At 48.6% G+C, this 20,800-nt stretch overlaps 1 protein-coding gene across 2 annotated transcripts in view; it reads right to left on the reverse strand.

The window, feature by feature from the left end:
• Positions 1–7,387: 7,387 nt before the first annotated feature.
• Positions 7,388–20,800, reverse strand: part of ADAMTS14 (ADAM metallopeptidase with thrombospondin type 1 motif 14) — a gene marked incomplete at both ends in the record, with an annotated part of 69,584 nt that continues 56,171 nt past the window's right edge. For both annotated transcript variants that reach the window (XM_084245674.1, XM_084245673.1), the window contains 10 exons: positions 7,388–7,881; positions 10,082–10,192; positions 10,312–10,423; positions 11,455–11,662; positions 13,782–13,914; positions 14,301–14,469; positions 15,922–16,085; positions 18,263–18,343; positions 19,277–19,400; positions 19,784–19,917. In XM_084245674.1, coding sequence (XP_084101800.1) covers positions 7,388–7,881; positions 10,082–10,192; positions 10,312–10,423; positions 11,455–11,662; positions 13,782–13,914; positions 14,301–14,469; positions 15,922–16,085; positions 18,263–18,343; positions 19,277–19,400; positions 19,784–19,917 — 1,730 coding nt within the window. The remainder of the gene's footprint in view (positions 7,882–10,081; positions 10,193–10,311; positions 10,424–11,454; positions 11,663–13,781; positions 13,915–14,300; positions 14,470–15,921; positions 16,086–18,262; positions 18,344–19,276; positions 19,401–19,783; positions 19,918–20,800) is intronic.

The raw sequence follows: 20,800 nt of genomic DNA on the forward strand, positions 1-20,800 counted from the left end.
GAAGTTACTCAAGGAATGCTTGCTGACTGAATGACAAGAAAATGAAGAATTGGGTCTTGCCCTCAAGGAGTCCCAGCTCAGTAGAGCGGAGAGAAAGGCAAAGTCATGAGAATGAGGGACGAGAACATGGAGGTATGTGAAGGATGCACAGAGGAGGGCATCGCTAAGTCAACTGTGTTCCCCAGAGGTGACACCTGACTCTAGTCTTCCAAGAAGAATAAAGAAAGGGGAAAAGGCAGGGAACTGCATGAGCACAGGCCTGTAGGAGGGACCATCAGAGTCCCTGCTTGTCCCACACCTTCCTTCTCTGCACCCCACTGTCAGGGCTGCAGTTGTGATTGTCCGTCAAGGCCAGCTCCAGCCGGGGGCATCTGCTCAGGTGGACATGAACCTGTGGACACAGGTACTGAAAAACAGCCCCTGGGCAAGGGAGGGAGAGACCCCAAGCCTGGTGTCTGAAATTGAAGTATGGCTCTGTTGTTCGTGTTGCTGGGGAAGTCTCCCGGGAGACTCGAGGCCACAGTGAAGCTGCTGTCCAGGTGGGACGAGTGGCCAGGGTTGTCTTGGTTTCACGATGTTTCATATATTTTCAATTCATCTGATAACAGAAAAAACTTAAAAGGAGTGAGGTGAGTGCTGGGAGGTTTGTTTGAGGTAATTTTCAGGGAGTTAAATTAGCAATGGGAGAATTTAACTACCTGTTCTCAAGTTTACAACAAAGCCTAGCTCCCCTACTGTTTTGTGCTTTCCTGATTCTATAAGCCTCCTTTCATCAAGGGCTTGGCCAAGGCAGAGTGTGGGGCTCAGATTTTCTGGATGATGGAGCTATGTAAGTGAGCAGGAACACTAAAAGGGAAAAAGTCTCCTCCTCACGGTTGCCCTGGAGGTGAATTTCCAGGTCTCTGTGGATGCTCTTTCACTGTGCTGAGTTGATGGTCCTACTGGAACTGAGGTAGTCATGACTTTTGATGACCTTTGACACCCCATGAGTCTGTGTCAGCAGGTACAGGATGAGAGGCGGAACCCCAGGGCCAAAGCCCTTTTCAGTCCAGCCCAGGGTCCAGTGGGAAACTCTCCCGGAGCCGTCCACTCTCCACTCCACACACCCACCTACAGTTCAATATTCATTTACTGTGTGCTTCTGTGTGCCAGGCTCCGAGCTAGAGAATCAGCTCCTGCTCTCAGGGGTTTTCAGTGAGTGGTGGAGACCAATAGGCCACACCCAAGAAGCATGCTCTGGGTGCAGGATCCCCCAGAGCAGGATCACAGAGGAGCAACTAAGGCAACAGGGGCTCCCTAGAGGGATACTGGGCTGACCTGAATAGTAAACAATGAGAAAAGGCTTTAAGCAAGATTGCCCCTCGAGCCAGCAATACCTTCTCTGGGCTGCTGGGAATCAAATAAATCCCTGTCCAATTGAGGGAGTGGAGCAGGTGTTTTCCCCTAGGAAAAGATAATGAAGAATTGGGTCTGCCCAATAGCAGGAAAATAGCAGTGTGTTCTCAGAGGTCTTGGGGGGACCCAACATCTCCCATTGTCTTGGTTATGTGACTTTTAAAAGTGTTTCTTTATTGAGATAAAACTTGCAAATAAGAAAGTTCATTTAAAAATCTGCGTCATGTATTCAGAGTGTAACCACCACTATAATCACATAGAGAGTACCCCCATTACTCCAAAACGTTCCCCCTGCCCCTTCCAGTCAATCTCTCTCCCATCCTGGCCCTGGCAACTAGTGATCTGTTTTTTTATCCTTGTTGTTTTATCTCTTCCAGAACACATGAATCACCTGATTCACTTAGCACTTAGCACAAATACTTGTTAGATCTATCTGAACAGAAGTATTACAAAACACACCAGTAGTTTATTCCTTTCTGTGGCTGAATAGTATTCTATTGTAAGGATGTGCCTCTTTTACTGATCCACTCACTATCTGACACATATTTGGGTTGTTTTCAGTTCGGATCTATTTTGAATAAAGTTGCCATGAACATTTGCATACAGGTTGTTTTATGGACAAGTGTCTTCATTTCCCTCCTGTGCATGCTTAGAGGAAGAATTGCTGAGCTGAGGGTAAGTGTATGTTTAACTTCATAAGAAACAGTCCCAATGTCTTCCAAAGTGGTTGTGCCACTTTGCATTCCCGCCAAAAAGCATAAGCATTCCAGTTGCTCACAGTCTTCACAACACCCCATGGAATCAATCCTTAAAATTTAGGTGGTTCTAATAGGTAGAAATAGTGAATAGGTGAGATAGTATCTCCCTGCTGCTTTGAATTGCATTTCCCTAAGGACGAGTGATGCCAAGCACCTTTCCATGTACCTTACTTGTCTTCATGTATCTTTTTAGGAAAGGTGTCCAAATCTTTCACCCATTTTTTATTAGGTTGTTTGAGAATTCTTTACATATTTTGAATACAAGTTTGATACCCAATATTTGGTGTGAAATATTTTCCTCCCAGCTTGTGTTTTGTTTTCTCATTTTCTTACCATTGTTTTTTGAAGAGTAGACATTTTCAGTTTTGATCAAGTCCAATTTTATCAATCTTGTCTTTTGTGGCTTGTGCTTTCAGAGTTTAATCAAGGTCACAGAAATTTGTTTCAACAATGTTTTCTCCCAGGAATTTTATAGTTTATTACCTATGGGTTATTCATTTTGAATGAGCTACTTCTTGCATATAATATGAGGTGAGGTGAGGGTTGAGGTTTATTTTTTTCCACATGGATCTTCCATTTTTCTAGCATCACTTTATTTATTTATTTATTTATTTATTTATTATAATATTCTTTTTTTTTTAAAGATTTATTTATTTATGGCAGAAGGACCAAAGTACACTGCTGAGGGGAGCAGCGGGCGGCAGGAGAGGTCTGTGCGCCATGTGGGACCCTCCTCTGGTGGCCGGGGAGCAGCTGGGGATAGAACCGGCGCTGTAGAGGCTGTGGGCAGCTTTGCAGCCCAGCGCTCAACCGCTGCGCCACCAGAGAGGCCCTAGCATCACTTACTTAAAAGACAATCCTTTCCCAATTGAATCACCTTAGTACCTTGTTAAAAACTGACCAAGTTTGTGTGGGTTTATTTTTGGATTTTCTATTCTACTCCATTATTCTGTCTAGTCTTACACCAATGCCATACAATCGTGACTCCCAATAATCTAGAAATCAGGTAGTGTAAATTCTCCAACTTTGTTTTTTTTTTTTTTAAGATTTATTTATTTATGCATACAAAAACTGGGATGTAAGCCAGAGGTGCGTGGGGTGAGAGGATTCACCAGAGAAAATGGGGAGCAGAGCAGGCAGATCTACTGAAATACACTGCTGAGGGGAGCAATGGGTGAGACAGGAGAGGTCTGGTGCGCCATGTGGGTCAGCAACCTAGTCGCCTGGGGATCCAACTCGTGTTGCAGTGGCTGGCGATAGCTTGATAGCTCTGTGTCTTAACCCCTGCACCACCAACTTAATTCTTTTTCAGAATTGTTTTGGCTATTTTAAATCTTTTTCATTTCCACAAAAGCTATATGATCTTTTTGTCAATTTCTTTTTTAAAATTCTGTTGGAATTGATGGGAATAGCCTTAAATGTACAGGTCATTTTGGAGAAAATTGGCATCTTAATGAGACTGATTCATAAACAGTCTACCCTGTTTAGATATTTCCGTGTCTGCCTCAGCAAGGCCCTGTAGTTTTTTATACTTGTACAGAAAAGCATTGTGTTCCTGATGCTTGTAAACAGGTATTGCATTTTTATTTGCACTCTCAAACTTGTTCAGAGCCTCAGGGGGTGCTCTTGTGGGCCCCTGTCCTGCCCCAGCTTTTCCTTGTTTGCATCCAGGAGAGGCCTGTGGACAGGAGCTGATGAGTAGGTGCACAAGCCCCTAGTACATGGTGCCTTGATGATTCCAAATGGTCACAGTAACATTTAAAAATCTGTTAAAATTTCAGTTGTCTTTTCTTACCTGTGTACATGCTCGCTATCTCCATGTTCAAAGAGTGGAGGAAATGCATGTGTGTCCTGCCTCTTCTCACAGGGGGTTTGTCACCCTTTAGAATTTAGTTCAGCTGCTTGCCTTGCAACATCAGCCCTCTGAGGAGCTGAAAAAATACGACTTTGTAGCTTATCGGTCTTTCTTTTATTGTTAGGGTGGGTGTGGTGGTCTCCTGTGGTTTCTAGATCCTAAGTGGTGACTTGGGCTTCCAAATTCCAGGCTGACCATGCCTGCAGGGGTGGGAGGCCACAAGGAGCCTGAAAAAGGGACAAAACTGACAGGTGGACTCTTGGAGAGCCCTGACTCTACTGCGCCACTACTATGGCGCAGCCAACAGTTCCTACTGACTGGTTCCCCTATGCCCACTCCAGTGACCATGGGAGGCATTTTTGTCATCATCGCCCCTGCATTTTCTGGTTGTGCTGTTTTCAATATTATCAAGGCAAATGCTTTCACTCCCATTTTTCAGGTGAGCAGATAAATTCAGGGTTCCTCAGAATTTTATATCCCAAGGCTCTTTAGAGCTTTCTCAGCCACCCACATTGGACTCTGTGGGGGCCTCAAGATGAGTAAAAACTCCTTGGGACTGTTTTCTGAGTCTCTCTTCCTAAATTCAAGCACTGCAATCCTGCTTTGAGATGTTGAGCTTCTGCCTGAGAAGTTCATTGAACAAAGGTTTTCAATGGTAATAAAATTTTAAATTACTGATCCAACCTAACATGGCAGCTCCTTGTCCTGGCAAGTCCATCAGAGGTCACTACCAGAACAATAAGTGAAGGATTCTTAAGTGTATCTGGACTCAGTGGGGGTGGGGAAGGGGTGTGAGTGCAGTGATGGATTTGCTATGCCTGCCATGGGCATATGTTGGGAACACATCAGCAAGCATTTCCTTGAGTTAATCCTGCCCCATGCAATGTGCCAAGGTGCTAGGGCACTTGGAGGGATCCACTCTGCCCATACTTCCCACAACAACAAGGAAAGCTCTGGCCCAAGGGCGGGTGTCCACCAGGGTGCCCACGGCCTTCTTGTTGCAGGCCATCCTTTAGCACATGGGACCACAGAATTTGTTGCCTGGACAGTCCCAAGTGCAGTTTCAGGGCCTGGTCTAACATCTTCCTGGTCAGCTCCCTCTGATTGGACTGGGTCATCCTACATATACCTTTAGGCCCAAGTGGCAGCTGTTTAAAAGGAGTAGCTCCCAAGGGGAGACTGTTTGCCGATGGATAAAAATGGAGCTTGAACTTGAGGTTTTGACTACCCCCACACAAGCATTGAGGTCCCTTAAGAGGGTCTCTGTGCTCTCGTCCCAGTTCTATAAATGTTATGGAAGGGTCCATGATACACTCATTGAAAGAGTGTGGTGATGGATTAGTGATGTCTGACTTGGCAAGGAGTGAGGTGTGGATCCTCCAAGAGTTTTACATCTTCCAAGACATTTCACAGGGGTCCTCCCTGCCTAATAAGCTGCATTACAATCCTCCCATCTCCTGCTAGGGACTCATGTTCTGCTTAGACTTTTTCAGGGAAAGAGCTCTCATCATCTTCCCTTGCATGTTTGAATAGCTCTACTAATTAGAACACTCTTCCCTATAGAGACCCCAAAACTACCTCCAGGCACTTCCACCCTTTGGACCAAATTCTGGATGGTGGCAGCACCAAGTAAGGGGGCTGAGTCTTCTTGTGCCTCCAGTCCCACCCTATACACCCCCACCCCAATCATCTTGCTACAGCCTAGCCCAGCACATTAGAATTCTGGCTTTGTTGTCCCTCTCCTCCAAAATAGAGAAAAGAAAAACACAACACAATGTTTTCTGATCCAACACAAAGCACCAAGGGCAATATTAATAAATACATAAAAATTTAAAGATTTGGATCTCGAAGGCACAAAAGTTGACACCACACACACAGGCAGGCTGGGCCTCACGGGAATGATTTAGTGTGAACCCAGCATCCCAGGAAGGGGTGGGCAGCAGGTAGAGAAGGCACCTGGGAGCTTCGTCTCTGGCTTCTATTCTCCATAGGGTGAATATACTCCTATTTCTCTAGCCTGGCTCAGAATAGCCCCTTTGCCCTGGGGAAGGAAGAACTGGAAAGCACCTCTATCACCTGCTGGGAAACCCTCAGTATGACTCAGAGTGAGACCCCAGGAGTGGGGGTGGGGAGTAACCTGGGAACATGGGCAGCTTCCTGAGAGCCTAGGGAAGTCACCTGCCTTGGAGGTAACACCAAGCACAGTGGAGGCCTTACAGTGTGGGTAAGAGACTCACATCCTGCCCTGGGTCACTTGGCCTGGATGGCCTTTGTTATCTACAAGGCCTGGCTATTAATGAGCTCTGGTCTTCAGCCATGAGGCCAGAATCCTCCCACCCCCACCCTACAATCCAAGCATGACAGACCTTTGGCCCCGCCATGTGGACGAAGAAGACCCCTTAAGCCATGTGGACGAAGACCCCTGACTCCAGCAGCAGTGGTCTTTGTAGAAGGGTAATGATGGGAAAGGCAAAGCCAACTCACATCATCTGTTTCCCACCGTCCCCTTCCAGGCTGGACTCCCATTCATGCCCTGAAATGATGACGAAAGTCGCCCTTCCTGGTCTAGCCAGGAGTTTAGCACCATTGGGAAGGTCCAGATTGAGGAAGCCACACATTCCAGAGTGTCACGAGCCCCTTCTCAGGTGGGCTAGGATGAGATTGGGGGGGGTCTGCCTTGTGACCTGGAGGCACCAGAAGTAACAGAAAGTGCCATCTGCAGGGGCAGAGCTGAACCTGGACACAGCCCCCCAACCAGCAAAGGCAAGCTGGACTCTGCTCCTTGCCTTTGTGTGGAAGAGCTGTGTGGAACTGTCTCTATGAAGAATGGGGATAACTTGGCTCGACCTACGCCAGCCCTGCAGCCAGGTCCTCACAACTACATTCTCCCCTAGCCCCTTCCTCTCAGAATGCCCTGTGAATGCTCCCCTCCCCTTCCCAGGTCCTGCTTTGCCTCTCTGAGCAGAAAGCCCAACAGATGGGGCCTCCACAGGAATCCTCACAAGTTCTGGCCAAGGCAGGTAGCTGATGGGTCCAGTGTGGGGCTTTAGCTCTGCCCAGGGTTCAGTGGCTATGAAGAGGGGGCATTCGTTGGCCCTCCCCTGGAAGGAGAGATAGACAGGGGTCTCGGAGAGGTTCGACTCCTGGGCTGCTTGCTGAGGTATCTCTTGTTGGGGCTTTCCCTGATCTTTTTTTTTTTTTTTTTGCCTTAAACCCCTTCTTTATAGGGTAAAAAGTGTCACAGCCCCAAACTAGAACACCAAGTAGGCAAATAATTTAAAAGGAAGACTGTGCTTGTCCTGCCCCGCTGTGTGTTCTCTGAATTGGGGTCTCTGGGGCAGCAGAGTGTAAACATGACTGGTGGACTAGGCTAGGAGGCTCATGTGACTGGGGAGGTGGTGGGCATGCCGGTGCCCAAGTGCTCTGGGTCTTCCCTGAGCTGCTCCTTATTGTCAGAAGTTGGTATAGGTGACCCTGTCCAACTCCAAGGTTGCCCCCCAGAGGTGCTTGGGGATGTGCCCCAGAATGCTCCAGGGCCATGTTTCTGGGGAGTAAAGGGGTGCTGCGTCACTGGGGTGCTTGTGTCCAGAGGTTCTGGGAGCTGTGTGGGTCGGCTATGCTGACGGCCGTCTGATCCTGTTGGTCTCCCAGAGGACTCCACAGTATCTGGAGGGACCATAGGTCCTGGCATGGAGGTCCCAGGAGTGGATAAGGGTGGTAGTGAGGACAGTCTAGGGTCCGGGCTCACATCCATGCCCAAGGCCTTCTTGGTACAAGACTCACAGCACAGCCGGTGGTAGCCAGGGATGGAACAGTAACGATCGAGCACTTCCATCTGACAGACGAGGGACCTGTCCCCCACGCAGGGCTCCGCTGCACACATGACACAAGGACCAATGCTGGGAGAAGCCCATCAGCAAGGATACAGGCCCCCACCTCCCACTCAACCCACCAGCTACAGGCCTGCTATCTCCTGCTGGAGGGCTTTATTCCAGGGGGCTACAGGCTACCTGACAGGAGAACCAGCCCCAGTAAGAGCCCTTGTGATTTGGTAGAGAGAGGACCCCTTAGAGCTATGGCTCTCCAAGCAGGTATCACCTGAAGCTTGTTGAAAATGCCAATTCGCAGACCCCACAGACTTACTAAATCAGAAATGCTAGGGGTGGGGAGGCCAAGGATGGTAGCTCTGTGCTTTAATAAAGCCTTCAAGGTGATTCCAGGGCATGCAAAAATATGAGAGTCACAGCCCTACATTAGTCCTCAGACTTGGCAGCAAACTGGAATGACCTGGAAGCTTCCAAAAGCTTCTACCTTCCTCCTACAACAGAGAGATTGGACAAGTCGGGAGTAGCCTGGGCACTGGTATAGTCTAGCCTGCGGCAAGGTGGGAACCCTGCCAGATAGAAGTGGGAGACTTTGCTCTCTCCCACTTCACCCAGAGGAGTTTGATCCACTTCAGCCAGAGCCAGCAAATGCCCAGGTAACTCATCCATGAGACAAACAGATTCAAAATCCTGTCTCCAGTCAGCACACATTTGAAACAATAAACCCTCCAGCAAGGCATTTGGATTCAGGCAGATTCAGCTTCCAATCAGTCTCTATCACTTAAAAGCAACAAGGCCTTAGGCATGTCACTTAAACTTTCCAACTCTAGTTTCTTCTGTAAAGGGGGGTAACCCTGACATTTATCAATGAATAATAACATTGTCATTATAAATAACATTTATAAAGTTCCTGGCACTGAGTGGTGCTCATTATAGTAGTTTTGCGTACTTTAAAATATAATCTAAAATGCGCTTCTGTTTTGTGGTAACTCCAAGTAAGTCTCTCCAGGCAATGTGCAGGCAGAAGCTCTGCTTGTTACTAAGTTCTATGTGCACAACAGCAAGGGAATGAGCGAGGGAGGGAGGAGACAGGAAAGCAGGAGGGGAGGAGGAGGCAGTTAGGAATAGGAGGAAGCCTAGAAAAACTGGAAGTCACTGGCCGCTAGATGGTGCCAGAATCTTAGAATCGGAGTCCCACCCTGTGCACTGGGGAGGAAATGGGAAGGAAACCAGGGACTTGCACAGCCTGAGCTTCAGCACAGGAGCAGGGCAGCAGGAGCCAGAAGAGCCTTTGAGGATACTTAGTCACGCCCCTTTATTTTACAGATGAGTTTGCTGAGCTCAGAGAGGTTCAGGGATTTGCACAAGGTCACATGATTTTTCTGCTACTCATCTTGTCAGACACTGGCCCTTCAGAAGGTGAGGAAGGAAAAGAGAGAAGGAATGGAGGAAGGGGACATAGAACATAAAGCCTGGTACACAGCAGGTGCTCAGCCAATATTTATTAATGGAAAAAGAAAAGGAAGGGGGGAAGTAAAGAAGAAAAATTAGGATAGATGGATGGGAGATGAATGGATTGATAAATAGGTGGGTGGATGGATGGACAAGTGGGCAGGTGGACGGGTAGACGGATGGATGGATAGAGAGGTGGATGGGTGGATAGATGAGTGGCTGGAAGGGTGGATGGATGGATGGATGGATGGACAGACAGACTGATGGACTCCTGATCGTGAGGCAGAGAGCAATTAGTATTTTTATTGTTAGTTGACAGCTTGGCAGGATGCCTTATTTGATTCTCTCAACAGCCCTGTGAAGGCAGCTCAGATCTACAAATGTTATCCAAAAATCTTAGAACTAGATATGATTCCGAATCCAGAACTTTTGGGCTAGAGCAGTAACGATATGCATACCCATGTATTCATATTGTTACATGACATCCCAGTAGGAATGGGGACTCTCTTTCCAACTACATATAGCAATGTTCCTGTGAAGGAAACTTGTTAGTTAGGTCAGATTTTGCTGCCAAATGAGTTTCCATCAAACTTAGGGAAATTTGCAGCTTTCTGCATTTTGGAGTCACAGCGAAGGAATGAGCATGATCCCACCTCACACCTGAGGAATCTGAGGTCCCAGGAGGCCAAGCTCTCAGGTCAGACTGGAAGCTGGTCTGCTCCACTGCATGGCCCTTGCTTGTGATGCCGTCCCCGCCAGAAGGTTGGGGAGGCAGTGGGGGCCAGAGATATACTTACTTGATGGTATCTTGTGAATAAGATGTGGGGGCCCAGACTGTGACACCTCTTGCCCCTCTGCGGTCACAAGTTCCCAGATGTCAGCCTTCATGGTGGCGTTCTGGAGATTTCCTATGGGTGGGGAGAAGCAGCTCTAGTATTTGGGATTTCTAGGGGGCCAGGAGTAAGTGGGGCTGGGTCTCCGGTCTAGGCCAGAGAACGGGGGCCTCCCCCGCTCCTATCCTGCTCACCTTCACAGGCGGGCAGGCTGCAGACCTGGACGGAGTCTGGCTTGTCCCCTGCGCAGGTGGCCCGGCACACCACCTGCCGCTGCTGGATGCCCTCTCCACAGGTGGCTGAACACTGTCATGGGTGGGCCAGGACCAGGTAAGGGCCAGGTCAGGCCCATTGGTCACGGAGGGTAAGGGGAGAGAAAGAAGAGGGGGTCAATGAGCTCCAAAGGCAGTCAATGGCCAGGGAAGAAAGGGTGCAGAGAAGGGTGCCAAATCCCCATGACCTGAGGGACATGCAAGGACTCAACAGCCCTAGAACACAGCATCAAACTGGCTGATGCTCCTGTGCCAGGCAGTAAACAGTACTTTTCCACCACCTAAATGGTTCACCCTGGCTTGGAAGGTGTCCTCCGGCGCTCCATTCCAGCACTGCAACGGATCCACTATGCGTCACCTGTGCCTGGGTCCTTAAATATTTTGTGTATCATAAAACTTGTTGCCATGCACCACCCCACATAACTTCAGGGGGCCTCAGGGCCTGGATTATGGGGCAGGATCATCCTACAGCTCATTCCTCTGTTCTCAGCTCAAATGTCACCTCCTCAGAGAAGCCCTCCTTGACCACCCCAGACTCAAGATTGCAGTACTATTTACTGCCCACCCAGTTTTAACTACAATTTGAAATGGTTTTATTATTCATTTACTTGTCCCTTAGGTCTCTCTTAAGTCTCCCTTGTTGGCCTCTGAGCTCCATGTGACACGAACCAGGTCTGTCTGGTAGATGTGGATTCCTGGCATTCTTAGCTCTACAGTTTTCCTGGCACATAATTGGTGATAAGAAAATATTATTAAGTGCAAGGATGTGCCTTAAGTTGCTTATCTGTAACAAAAGGATATTAGCCCATACCTCATAGCGTGGCATAAGGGTTACAGAGGATAGGGAATAATGGAGGTAAAGGTTTGGCCTGGAGCCAGGGCCCAGGCTATGTAAGAGCTGTTTGGCAGAGTTTTGAGAAAAACCAGATCAGATATAGAAAGAAAAAATCAACCAGAAAGACTGCCTGTAGAAACACCAGATCTCACAGAACTTCTTACACCCAGACCCCCAGAGAATGGGTGCCCAGTTGGCACAGCCCCTCCCACACTCTTCAGACAACTCACCTGGGACCAGGCTCCCGTCCGCCACTGGGCTGGACAGGGTACCCGAAGGCAGGGCCTCCGGGCCTCTGGCCGATCTCCAGGGCAGGTCTTGGCTGGCATGGCCTTATGGGTACCATTCGCAAGGGGCAGCAGGCACTGCACCCCCCGAGTCTGCACCCCCAGCTTGCCACAGCTCCGACTGCAGGCACTCCACTCTTCTGTCACCCAGCTGGAAACAGAGAGGGTGGGAAGTGGAGGGTGGGTGGGATCTCCAGAACCACTATAGGAAGGCACCAGAGTGGGTTGGGACCAGGTAACGTGGCTCTGCAGCTGCTGGGCTGTGTGACCTCAGGAAAGTCACTACTCTCTCCTCTGTCTCCCTATCCAAAAAATGGGTATAATGCATATTTAAATCCTGCTGCCCTGCATGTCCTTGAGCAAGCTATTAACCCCTCTAAGCCTAAGCTACCCTGTCTTCACATCAGGATTCTCTAGACATTTCATAAATATTTGTGTCTACCTTGTGCAGGCACTGTCCTAGGTACTGAGCTACAGCAGTGCACAGAACAGATGAAAATCACAAACTGTATATTAGAACTCTCTCCCCAGGGATCTTGGCACAATTGTGAATATATTGTACAATTTCCCAGCCTAGAAAGCCAAACTTAAGACTTAAGTCTGACAGTTATACAAAATCTGATGCCTGCAGGTAAAGCCAGTGCTTTCACCCCCACTAATGACCAAGGAGCCAAAAAAATTTAACAACGGGTACCCAGCCTTTGCATCTCTGCAGTGTTTCTTTAGAAAAGAGGAAATTAAATCCTGCATGGCCTTCCTCTAATATCAACATATCTTTAGGTCAAGACAACTTGGAATTAGAAGTCCCTCCTATCAAGAATAATTACATTTTTAATGTCAATGACTCACTGTTCCTACTTATAAACTAAATTCCAACTTGTATTTATTGGAATAGCTCTCATGGAGTAAAATCTGTGGGACTGCTTCCTGAGTTTTAAGCCTCACTTATTACCTAATAAACTCTTTGTCTAACTATTATTGAGACATCACTATCAGTTAACACAATGAAAGCCTGTGATTACATACAGCACTTGGCCTGCAGTAGCGATGCAATAAATGCAGGCACTAAGACTGTCTCCATCACTATCCACACAGCTGTAGCACTATCAGCTGAGAGTCTTCAAGTGTCTTTAAGTCACAAAGCAACTTCCAACAGCATCTTGCGCATATGCCCGCTGGATGAATTAGACATAGCAACACTTCCCTAGTGGGGTGGGGAAGGCAGCCCCGACTCCCATTCCTCTCTTAGTTTCCTGAGGCATCTTTTAGTAAATCAGGGCTTTTCCAGCCAACCCCTTTCTTCACGAAACAAAACCAAAAAGCCCTCAAACTTCATTTGGCAATTTTACGGGTAAGGAAACAAGCTGAGGGGACCTGCCTGGACACCCAAGCAGAGTAGTGGGTCCCCCATGCTCCAGGTTCACAGACATGTGTAAGGGAATAACTACGTAAAGCAAAACATAACAGAAAATCATGGAAGACTTGGGGGTTGGGGATCATGGCCAGGCACAAAGAGGCTGAGCTGGTCACCAGCTACCACGCTGGTCCTGATCATACAACTGGCCTTGGGGTCCCCCAGCCTGAGGAGACAGGAGCTGCTGACGGCCAGCTGCTCTGGGAAGGGCCTCCGTGAAGGTGGAAATGGACCCTGCTCTCTATAGTGTCCTACTGGCCCTGCCAGGGGGTGATTAAAGCTTGGTGGGGCAGAAGAAGTCTGGGAGCCGGCTCTGACAGACTCAGAAGCCTGACCTGGAACCCTCCACAAGTCACAACTCATGCCATTCCTTGAAGTCCCCTACAAATCACCCTGAGAACATGGCCTTATTCTCACAAGCACCTGTATCTTCCTGCCAGGGAATCCCAGCTAGGGGCTCATCAGGGCTGGAGCTCCACAGACCAGGCTGTGGCCCTGGGCCCCAGATGGGTGGGCTGCGAGGAGGTGGTGCACAGAGTCCTGCCCTGGGGCCAGGAGCCTCAAGCAGTGAAATTTACTTCACCTCCATGGAACCCCTTCCCTCAAACATTGGGGGAAGTTGTGTGCCCAAATTGGGCCTTGGTTTCCTCATCTGTAAAAGAATGCAGAGAGAGACATAACAAAGGAAGCATCTTCCTCCTGGGAGTCCTGCCTGCAATGGCCAGCGCCTCTGAGCAGCAGTGCTGGAGGAAGCAGGCTCAGCTGCACCTCTCCACTTGGGACCAGGACTGAGAGAGGGTCTGTGACACCTAGGGGCATGGAACCGGGCTCCTAATCCTCCCTTAGGAGCACTCACGCAGGCTGGGGGCACGGGTGCTGGTTGCAGCGCCTGCGGATGGGCTTGGGCCTCTTCGTGTGGTCACACAGGTGCCGCTGCACCATGTGGTGGTCTCGGCGGCGCCGGCAGCCATATTTGGTGAACTGGATACCTGTGGAGAGGGCAAGCTGCATGGGGTTCTGCTGCTGCCCAGCCTGGGGCCTCCAGGAAGGTAAACTCTAGAGACCCTAGAGGGTAATCCCATCTCCCTGTACCTTTGCCTCCCTCCTGCCCAAGGCATTGTTTCCTTGATCAGTCCATCTCATGAGCCCCGGTGTAGTATCCACACGGCCGGTGAGCCCTTCTGGGGCATACCGCCCTCATCCTAAAGGCTCTACGCCCCAGAGATTTTTAAAGAGAATCTGAGGTATGAGCTGGGGTTATGTTAAGTGGAGACATTTTCCCCCCAGCCATTCCTGCTCCTCTCCTGCTGAGAGGCCCTAGGCTGCCCACACAGGCAGCTGGGTGGTGAGGACTGCTGGCAGGGGCAGTTGGTACCTCCTCCGCAGGCCTTGGTGCAGGGGGCCCAGCTCTTGAGTGCCCACTCATAGGTGTCCGTCTCCTCCAGGAGCACATTGTTGCTCCCAATAAGAGGCAGCAGGTCCTCATGGATGACATACTTGTAGGCCAAGCTATTGCGGGGGCCACCCTCAGCCGGAGGGAGCACCTGCAGGGAGATGGAGGAGGTGGCACAGGACTGGAGAACAGAGAAACAAGGCGAGCAGAGGTGGAGGGGTGAAAGGGAAGGACACAGGCCAGAAGCAGAGCCTGTGAGAGCCAGGAGGAGGGCAGCACTGAGTGTGGCCCAGGAGACCATTCACACTAGCAGTCACTCAGCAAACTGAAGCTAAGCACCCAGTGTGTGCCAGGCCTAAGTTCTAACAAAGGAACTGTATCCTTTGGTCTGCCCCAGTGAGCAGAGCATCCATACTTCCTGTTTCTAAAAGATGGTCTATTAAACACACTGGACACTAGAGGCTTATCAGCCTTATGATTGCAAATATTTTCTCCCAGGCTGTCTTCTCACTTTCTTAACAATGTCTTTTGATGTACAAATATTTTCAATTTCCATGACGCTCAATTTAACTATTTTTTAATTTGTTGCTCATGCTTTTGGTGTCATATCTAAGAATTCAAGGTCATGAGATGTAGCCTTCTGTTTTCTCTAACAGTTCTATGGTTTTAGTTCTTATAATAATATTATATAATATTATTTAGTTCTTATAATAATATAAACTTATATATAAGTTTTCGATTTGAGTTAATTTTATATGTAATGTGAGGCAGGGGTCAGCTTCATTCATTTACATGTAGATATCCAGTTGTCCTAGCATTATTAATCTAAGAGACTATTCTCACTCCCACTGAATGAATTCAAAACCCTCATTGAAAACCAAGAGATGTTTGGGTGACTGATAAATATAGGGGGAATAGAAAATATGCATAGGATCTAATTAAAATGCCTCAGACCCTAAGTAGGCCTCAGACCCTGTCCTTCAGGACTCCCCAAGTGGTGAGGGCATCATCAGGAACAGAACCTGCCCCCAGTCCCTCCATGGGCCAGCGCCAAGGGCACTGCAGCCAGGGCCCCTCCTGATCTGGTCTTTTGGGTTAGCAGTCATTGCTCCATGAGCCCTGGCCTATGGTTTAGGAAGAGAAAGGTATGGGTAGCGGTGGGTCCCAGGCATGATGGTGGTCCTCAAGGACCAGCAGTACCAGATGGCATCCCTAGGTCAGTTGCCCTGGAAGTCACAGGAAACCAGCCCTGGACTTACTTGTTGGCAATGCCACAATGCCGCAGATGCCAGGAACCACCGGGAACCAGCCCAGGTTTCTCCCACTCCTCCCAGCCCCATTTCTGACCCTTCGTTAAGGAGAACAGACACTGTGTGGTGTTTCTGATCTGATAGTGAGACAAACATTTATTTTCCTCTTTTCACTTGTCATCCTGCCAGCATCTGAGCAGAGAGCTACCTTGACCTTATCCAGGCCCCTGATGATACTAGAAAGAGAGGATTTCCACCAGGCCCAAGCCAGTATGGCAGCAGACTGTGAACTAGGGGGACAGGCTAGAGCAGCAAGGGGGTAGGCAGGGGCTGCCACAAATAGTGGGGCTCACCAGGACAGCGATGGCTTCAGGCAGGGGCCCGTTGGTCTTGAGGTTCTCCTTGGCGTCCTGCACCGAGTACTCCCACTCCAAGCCCATTGAGGTGAAGGTCCGACTCGTGGTTTCCTTGCCTTTGGGGTTGAGGATGAAGCTGCCTGTGACCTGATTCTTCACCGCTGGCCAGGGGGAGAAGACACACACAGATTTCTGTTCCCTTTCACAGGAGCACACATCAGATTCCTCAGGGGTTTCAAGGCCTTCCCAGGAGGCCCCTCATCAGACAGGTCACTCCTTCCCAGCTGAGCCCTTCCCATCAGACAGGTCACCACACTCCCCCCACCCCAATTCTGCCTCTGGATCCTGGTGCACCTACCCCACCACCCTCACTGTCTTCTCGCTTGACTAATTGCCACCCTAGTTAAGGTTCAGCACAATTCTCCCTTCTTCCATGAAACCCTTGACTGCTCAGTCCTCGGGGATTATGCCCCCTTTAGAATTTCTAGAGCAAAGCATGAAGTTTAAGAGTACAGGCTGTAGAGTCAGATAGATTGTGGGGAAGTTACACAGCCTCCCTAAGCTGCCTCAGTTTCACCATTGGCAAAATGGGAATGATAGTTGTACCTATCATTATAAGAGGGCTGCACTCCCATGAGTATAAAAGCAATGCCCCATTCCCACCCCACCATGGGACTCTTAGGAGAATTATAGGTGTTCATCCCGGTAAAGACCTAGGCACAGTGCATGACTCGCAGGAGGCACTTAATAAATGGTAGGTGTGTGGCACTTCCTTAAGGGGTTCAAGAGTGTGGGAGAACCAGCCACTGCCCAACATGAAGGCAGCTGCCTGTCCCACCTACTCCCAAACCATGCTCAGGTTTTAAATTGAGATACAATTCACAATTCAGTCTTGAAAGTGTGCAATTTAATGATTTTTTTTAGTATGTTCACAAGGTTGTACAATCACTGCCATTATCTGATTCCACAACATTTGCAACACCCCTCAAAGAAATCTGAGACCCACTGACAATCGGTGCCCATTCCCTGCCACCCAATCCCTCCATCACTTCCTTGACAACCAGTAAGCTACGCTCTGTCTCTATGGACTTGCTTATTCTGGAGATGTTCATTTATTTGACTGACTGCTGATTTAGTTTCAGCAATACCAGAACAAAATGAACAAACAAAAAATCTCTCCTATTACATAATGTTCTTAATTTGAATTTTATTGATTTATTTGGGGGCACTAATTTTATTTTGTCGTGTCATTTAAATCAAAGCTTATTTATAACCAGTCGTGCCAAAAATTGTGTCAGAACCTGATCGTTCAAAAATGAAGAACATTTTTTCCCCTCTCATCCCTCGTGTGCCCTTGTTCCTTTCCTGCCTGCTCCCTCTGAACCTCCATGGTATTTATTAATGTCCACAAGTTCTTATAAGTATTTTACTTTAGCAAATCATCTGCTATGTAAATACCCAGTATTTGTTTTTATCAATCTGACTTGCTTTACTGCACATAATTTTCTCAGACTCTCTCCATTTTCTGAGGCATCATTTGGTTGCATTTCCCCATTCCTTATAGCTGAGTAATATTCCACATCAACTTGATCCAAATGTTGACTGACGGACATTTAGGCTGCTTCCATGTCTTAGCTATTGTAAATAATGCTGCTGTGAATATTGTAGAACATTTAGTTCCAGGGGGAAGGGGTGCTAACTTTTCACCGGTCCTAGGTTGATAGTTGTATACCGTTGTAAGTATAGGGGCAGCCATCTAGTCTAGTAACTATGTGTTTAAGTATTATTATAATGACAATAATTTAAGAGTCCATGCAGTAGACTCTTGTGCCATGTGAAAATGACACAAATGCCTCCTATTCCTGTATGCACACACCTTTGTAATGTGATTTCACCACTTTTCCCGTCAAGAGATAGGGTGTTTCCACCCCGTGGGCTTGGACATGAGACACACATAACCCACTGGACGTTAGAAAGCAAGATGAGAGGCAAGGCTTGAAAAGTGCTTGCACACCCTTCTCTCTCCTGAGACACCACATGAATAATCCTGGGCTGCCTGCTGGGGACATGGCCCTGTGACCCCAGCTGACAGCAGGACCAACCAGACCCCAAGAGACCCACCAGCGAACTGCATTTGCATGAGGGAGTCCAGGCAGACAAGTGGAAAATGCACCCAGCTAAGGGCACCCCAAATTGATGACCCACAGAAAAATGAAATAAACAGTGGTTCACTGACATTTTTCAAAGTTGTGAAACCCCCCTGCATTAGAATATATTCCTCTGCCCCTAGGTCCCATGAACCTAAGATAGGTCCCTTTTCCAGCATTCCAGTACTCACCAATGTGGTGGGGGGTCTTCTCCAGCAACTCAATCTGAATGTGCCTGGCACCTGCAGGGATCTGTACCAGTTTGAGAGCTCCTGTCACAGAGGAGTATCCAGAAAAGCAGTGAGCATCCTAGTTGGTGGGCCCACACCCAGCGTCCCCCATGACCCCCTGAGTATCCAGGAATCTCAGTTTCCTTATCTATAAAATAAGGATGGGCACTTCTCTATAAGGCACTGCTGATAAGAGCAAGTAAGATACACCAGCTTAAAGTGCCCATGAACTAAAGCTGTGTGCGTGTGTGTTAGTTGTTATTTCCCACCTTCTCGATCCGATTCCTCTCTCTTGATTTTTTTCCCTTTTTCTTCTTACATCATAAGCTAATGTAGAGATTTAGATGAAATAGGATATGAAGATTCAGTATAGCTACTCTGAGTCTCCAGGGCCCTCCCAGCCTGAGGCTTAGAAACAACCCTCTCTCAGAGCCCTAGCTGTCCTCCCACAAGGAAAGGGCAGGCAAAGCTGTAACATCATCAAAGAAGAAATGGATCTAACTCATACTAAAGTGTAAAGGACTAATATCTTACCCTGTTCAACAGTAGGTTCGGCCAGACTAGAGGTAGGGAAGGAAATCAAGGAACTCAAAGATACCAAGAGTTCAAAATAAGAAGCAACACAGATTTTAAAAAAATAAGTGAGAGAGGAAAAGAAAATTACATCTAGTCTGAGACTGGACCCCTCACTCCCTTAACAATCCCAGAGCCAAAGAGATGACTGAACTCCCATCCCAATATATTCCTGGAGTTTCTAAATTCCAGGCCCAAACTCTAGCAATTGCATGCCTCAAAGGTAAGGTGACCAAATGGGAAGCATAGGAAGGTCTGGAGATAGGCTTCTCCCCCACCCTAAACTGTGGCCTGGCTCCAGGAAAGAGGGGGCCATTTGAAGGACAGCTCAGGTACTAGGAACTCTGGCTGAGCCAGAACCCCAGCTGTTTCTGGTCATCCCCCCAGCCCCAGCCTGCTCACCTGCCTGCTTGGAGGCCTTCCCCAGCGTCCCCTTCACAGTCCTGCAGTGGGAGTTGTCGCCTCCACAGACCCCGCATTTATCATCTGCCTTCATGGACCCTACCTCCTTGTCACAGCCGACAGGCTAAGACCAGAGGTGAGGTCAGCAGGAGGCAGCACCCAGGCCCCCCATCACCCTAGGGCCAGTGGCCCTTGGCTCCCTCCCTGGTCCCCGGGCCCCAGATAAAAGGAACCTTGAACCAAGAAGCATACTGGATGGGGGCTCAGCCACAAACCACCAAGGGACACAGGCAAAGTCTTAAACCCAACCCAGACTTCTCCCCACAAATGGGACTAGCATTAAGCCCTTTCCAGCATCCCTGGGTTAGGCTGAGGACCAAAGGGGTATCATGGGTAGGAAGGGGGAGGGGATATTTGTTTCAAAGGGAGAAGCAGGAGGGACAGGCAATGTAGCCCTCCACTGTCCTGGGGCTGGTGGCAAGTGGGCAGCCCCGAGGGGCCACTCACCACACACTCTCCACGGGCACAGACGCTGTAGGGGTCCCGGTAGCTGCAGCGTGTCCCATCGTGGACCACCTGGTTCATGAAGACTATGTCCCCTGTATTTTCTGACTGGCAGATGAGCTCGCACTTCTGGGCATCTATGAGAAGAGAGGCCCTGTAAGCCCCCTGCAGGGCTCAGAGAATGTGAGGTGTCCCAGGATGATATCTGCCTGGTCCAAGCAGGAAGCACTGGGAAGTGGGTGGAGCACCTGGTATGTGTCACTTATTTATTAGCCACGTGACTTGGGTGAATAATCTGACCTCTCCCACCTTCACTTCCTTATTTATCATCCCTGACCAGTAAAACCCTACATCAGTGGCAAGTGTTAAAATAATAAACACAACAATAAGCCAACATTAGTCTGAGACACTTTTACCCACTCTTGATGTACAAACTGAAATGGCTTTTATGAGTTAACTCTTTTAAACCTTGCAATATCCCCAAAGGAGATTCTAGCATTACTAGGCAAGAATCCAAAGACCAGAGGCATTAAGGAATCTGCTCAGGTAACAGCACATGGAAAAGGCAGCCAGTCTGACTTGAGCCTGCTGTGACTCTCCACACACTTCACCAGACACACAGACAGTGGTTGAATCTTGAAGAAGATGTAAACACCGGAAGGCTGTGAAAGGCAAATGGAACAGTGATCTCTTTGGGTTTGTAAAACAGAACAGCAGCCAAGGAGCCAGCAGCCTTTCTTGTTCTAACAATTAAGAGTTCCCGTCTCTCTCTCTGTGTTATTGATGTCCTAAAAAGGAGGTTCCAGAGAACATTATAAACACTTGCTGCGTTTCTTAGAAAAAGGGAGGTTGGGGCTTAGCTGACTTCCTGGAATTTGTCTAAAAGTCTTGGGAAAGCCCAAAAGGAGTCGGCTCCATCAGCTTGCAGCCCCTCCCCACCCCATGCTAAGGTGCTTGTTTGGGTTCTGAATGGATTTGCAAGACTTTCAAAGCAAGTCGCTTCCTCAGCAAGTCACTCCT

Source organism: Talpa europaea, assembly GCF_964194135.1.
Source record: "Talpa europaea genome assembly, chromosome: 10".
NCBI classification, from domain to species: domain Eukaryota; kingdom Metazoa; phylum Chordata; class Mammalia; order Eulipotyphla; family Talpidae; genus Talpa; species Talpa europaea.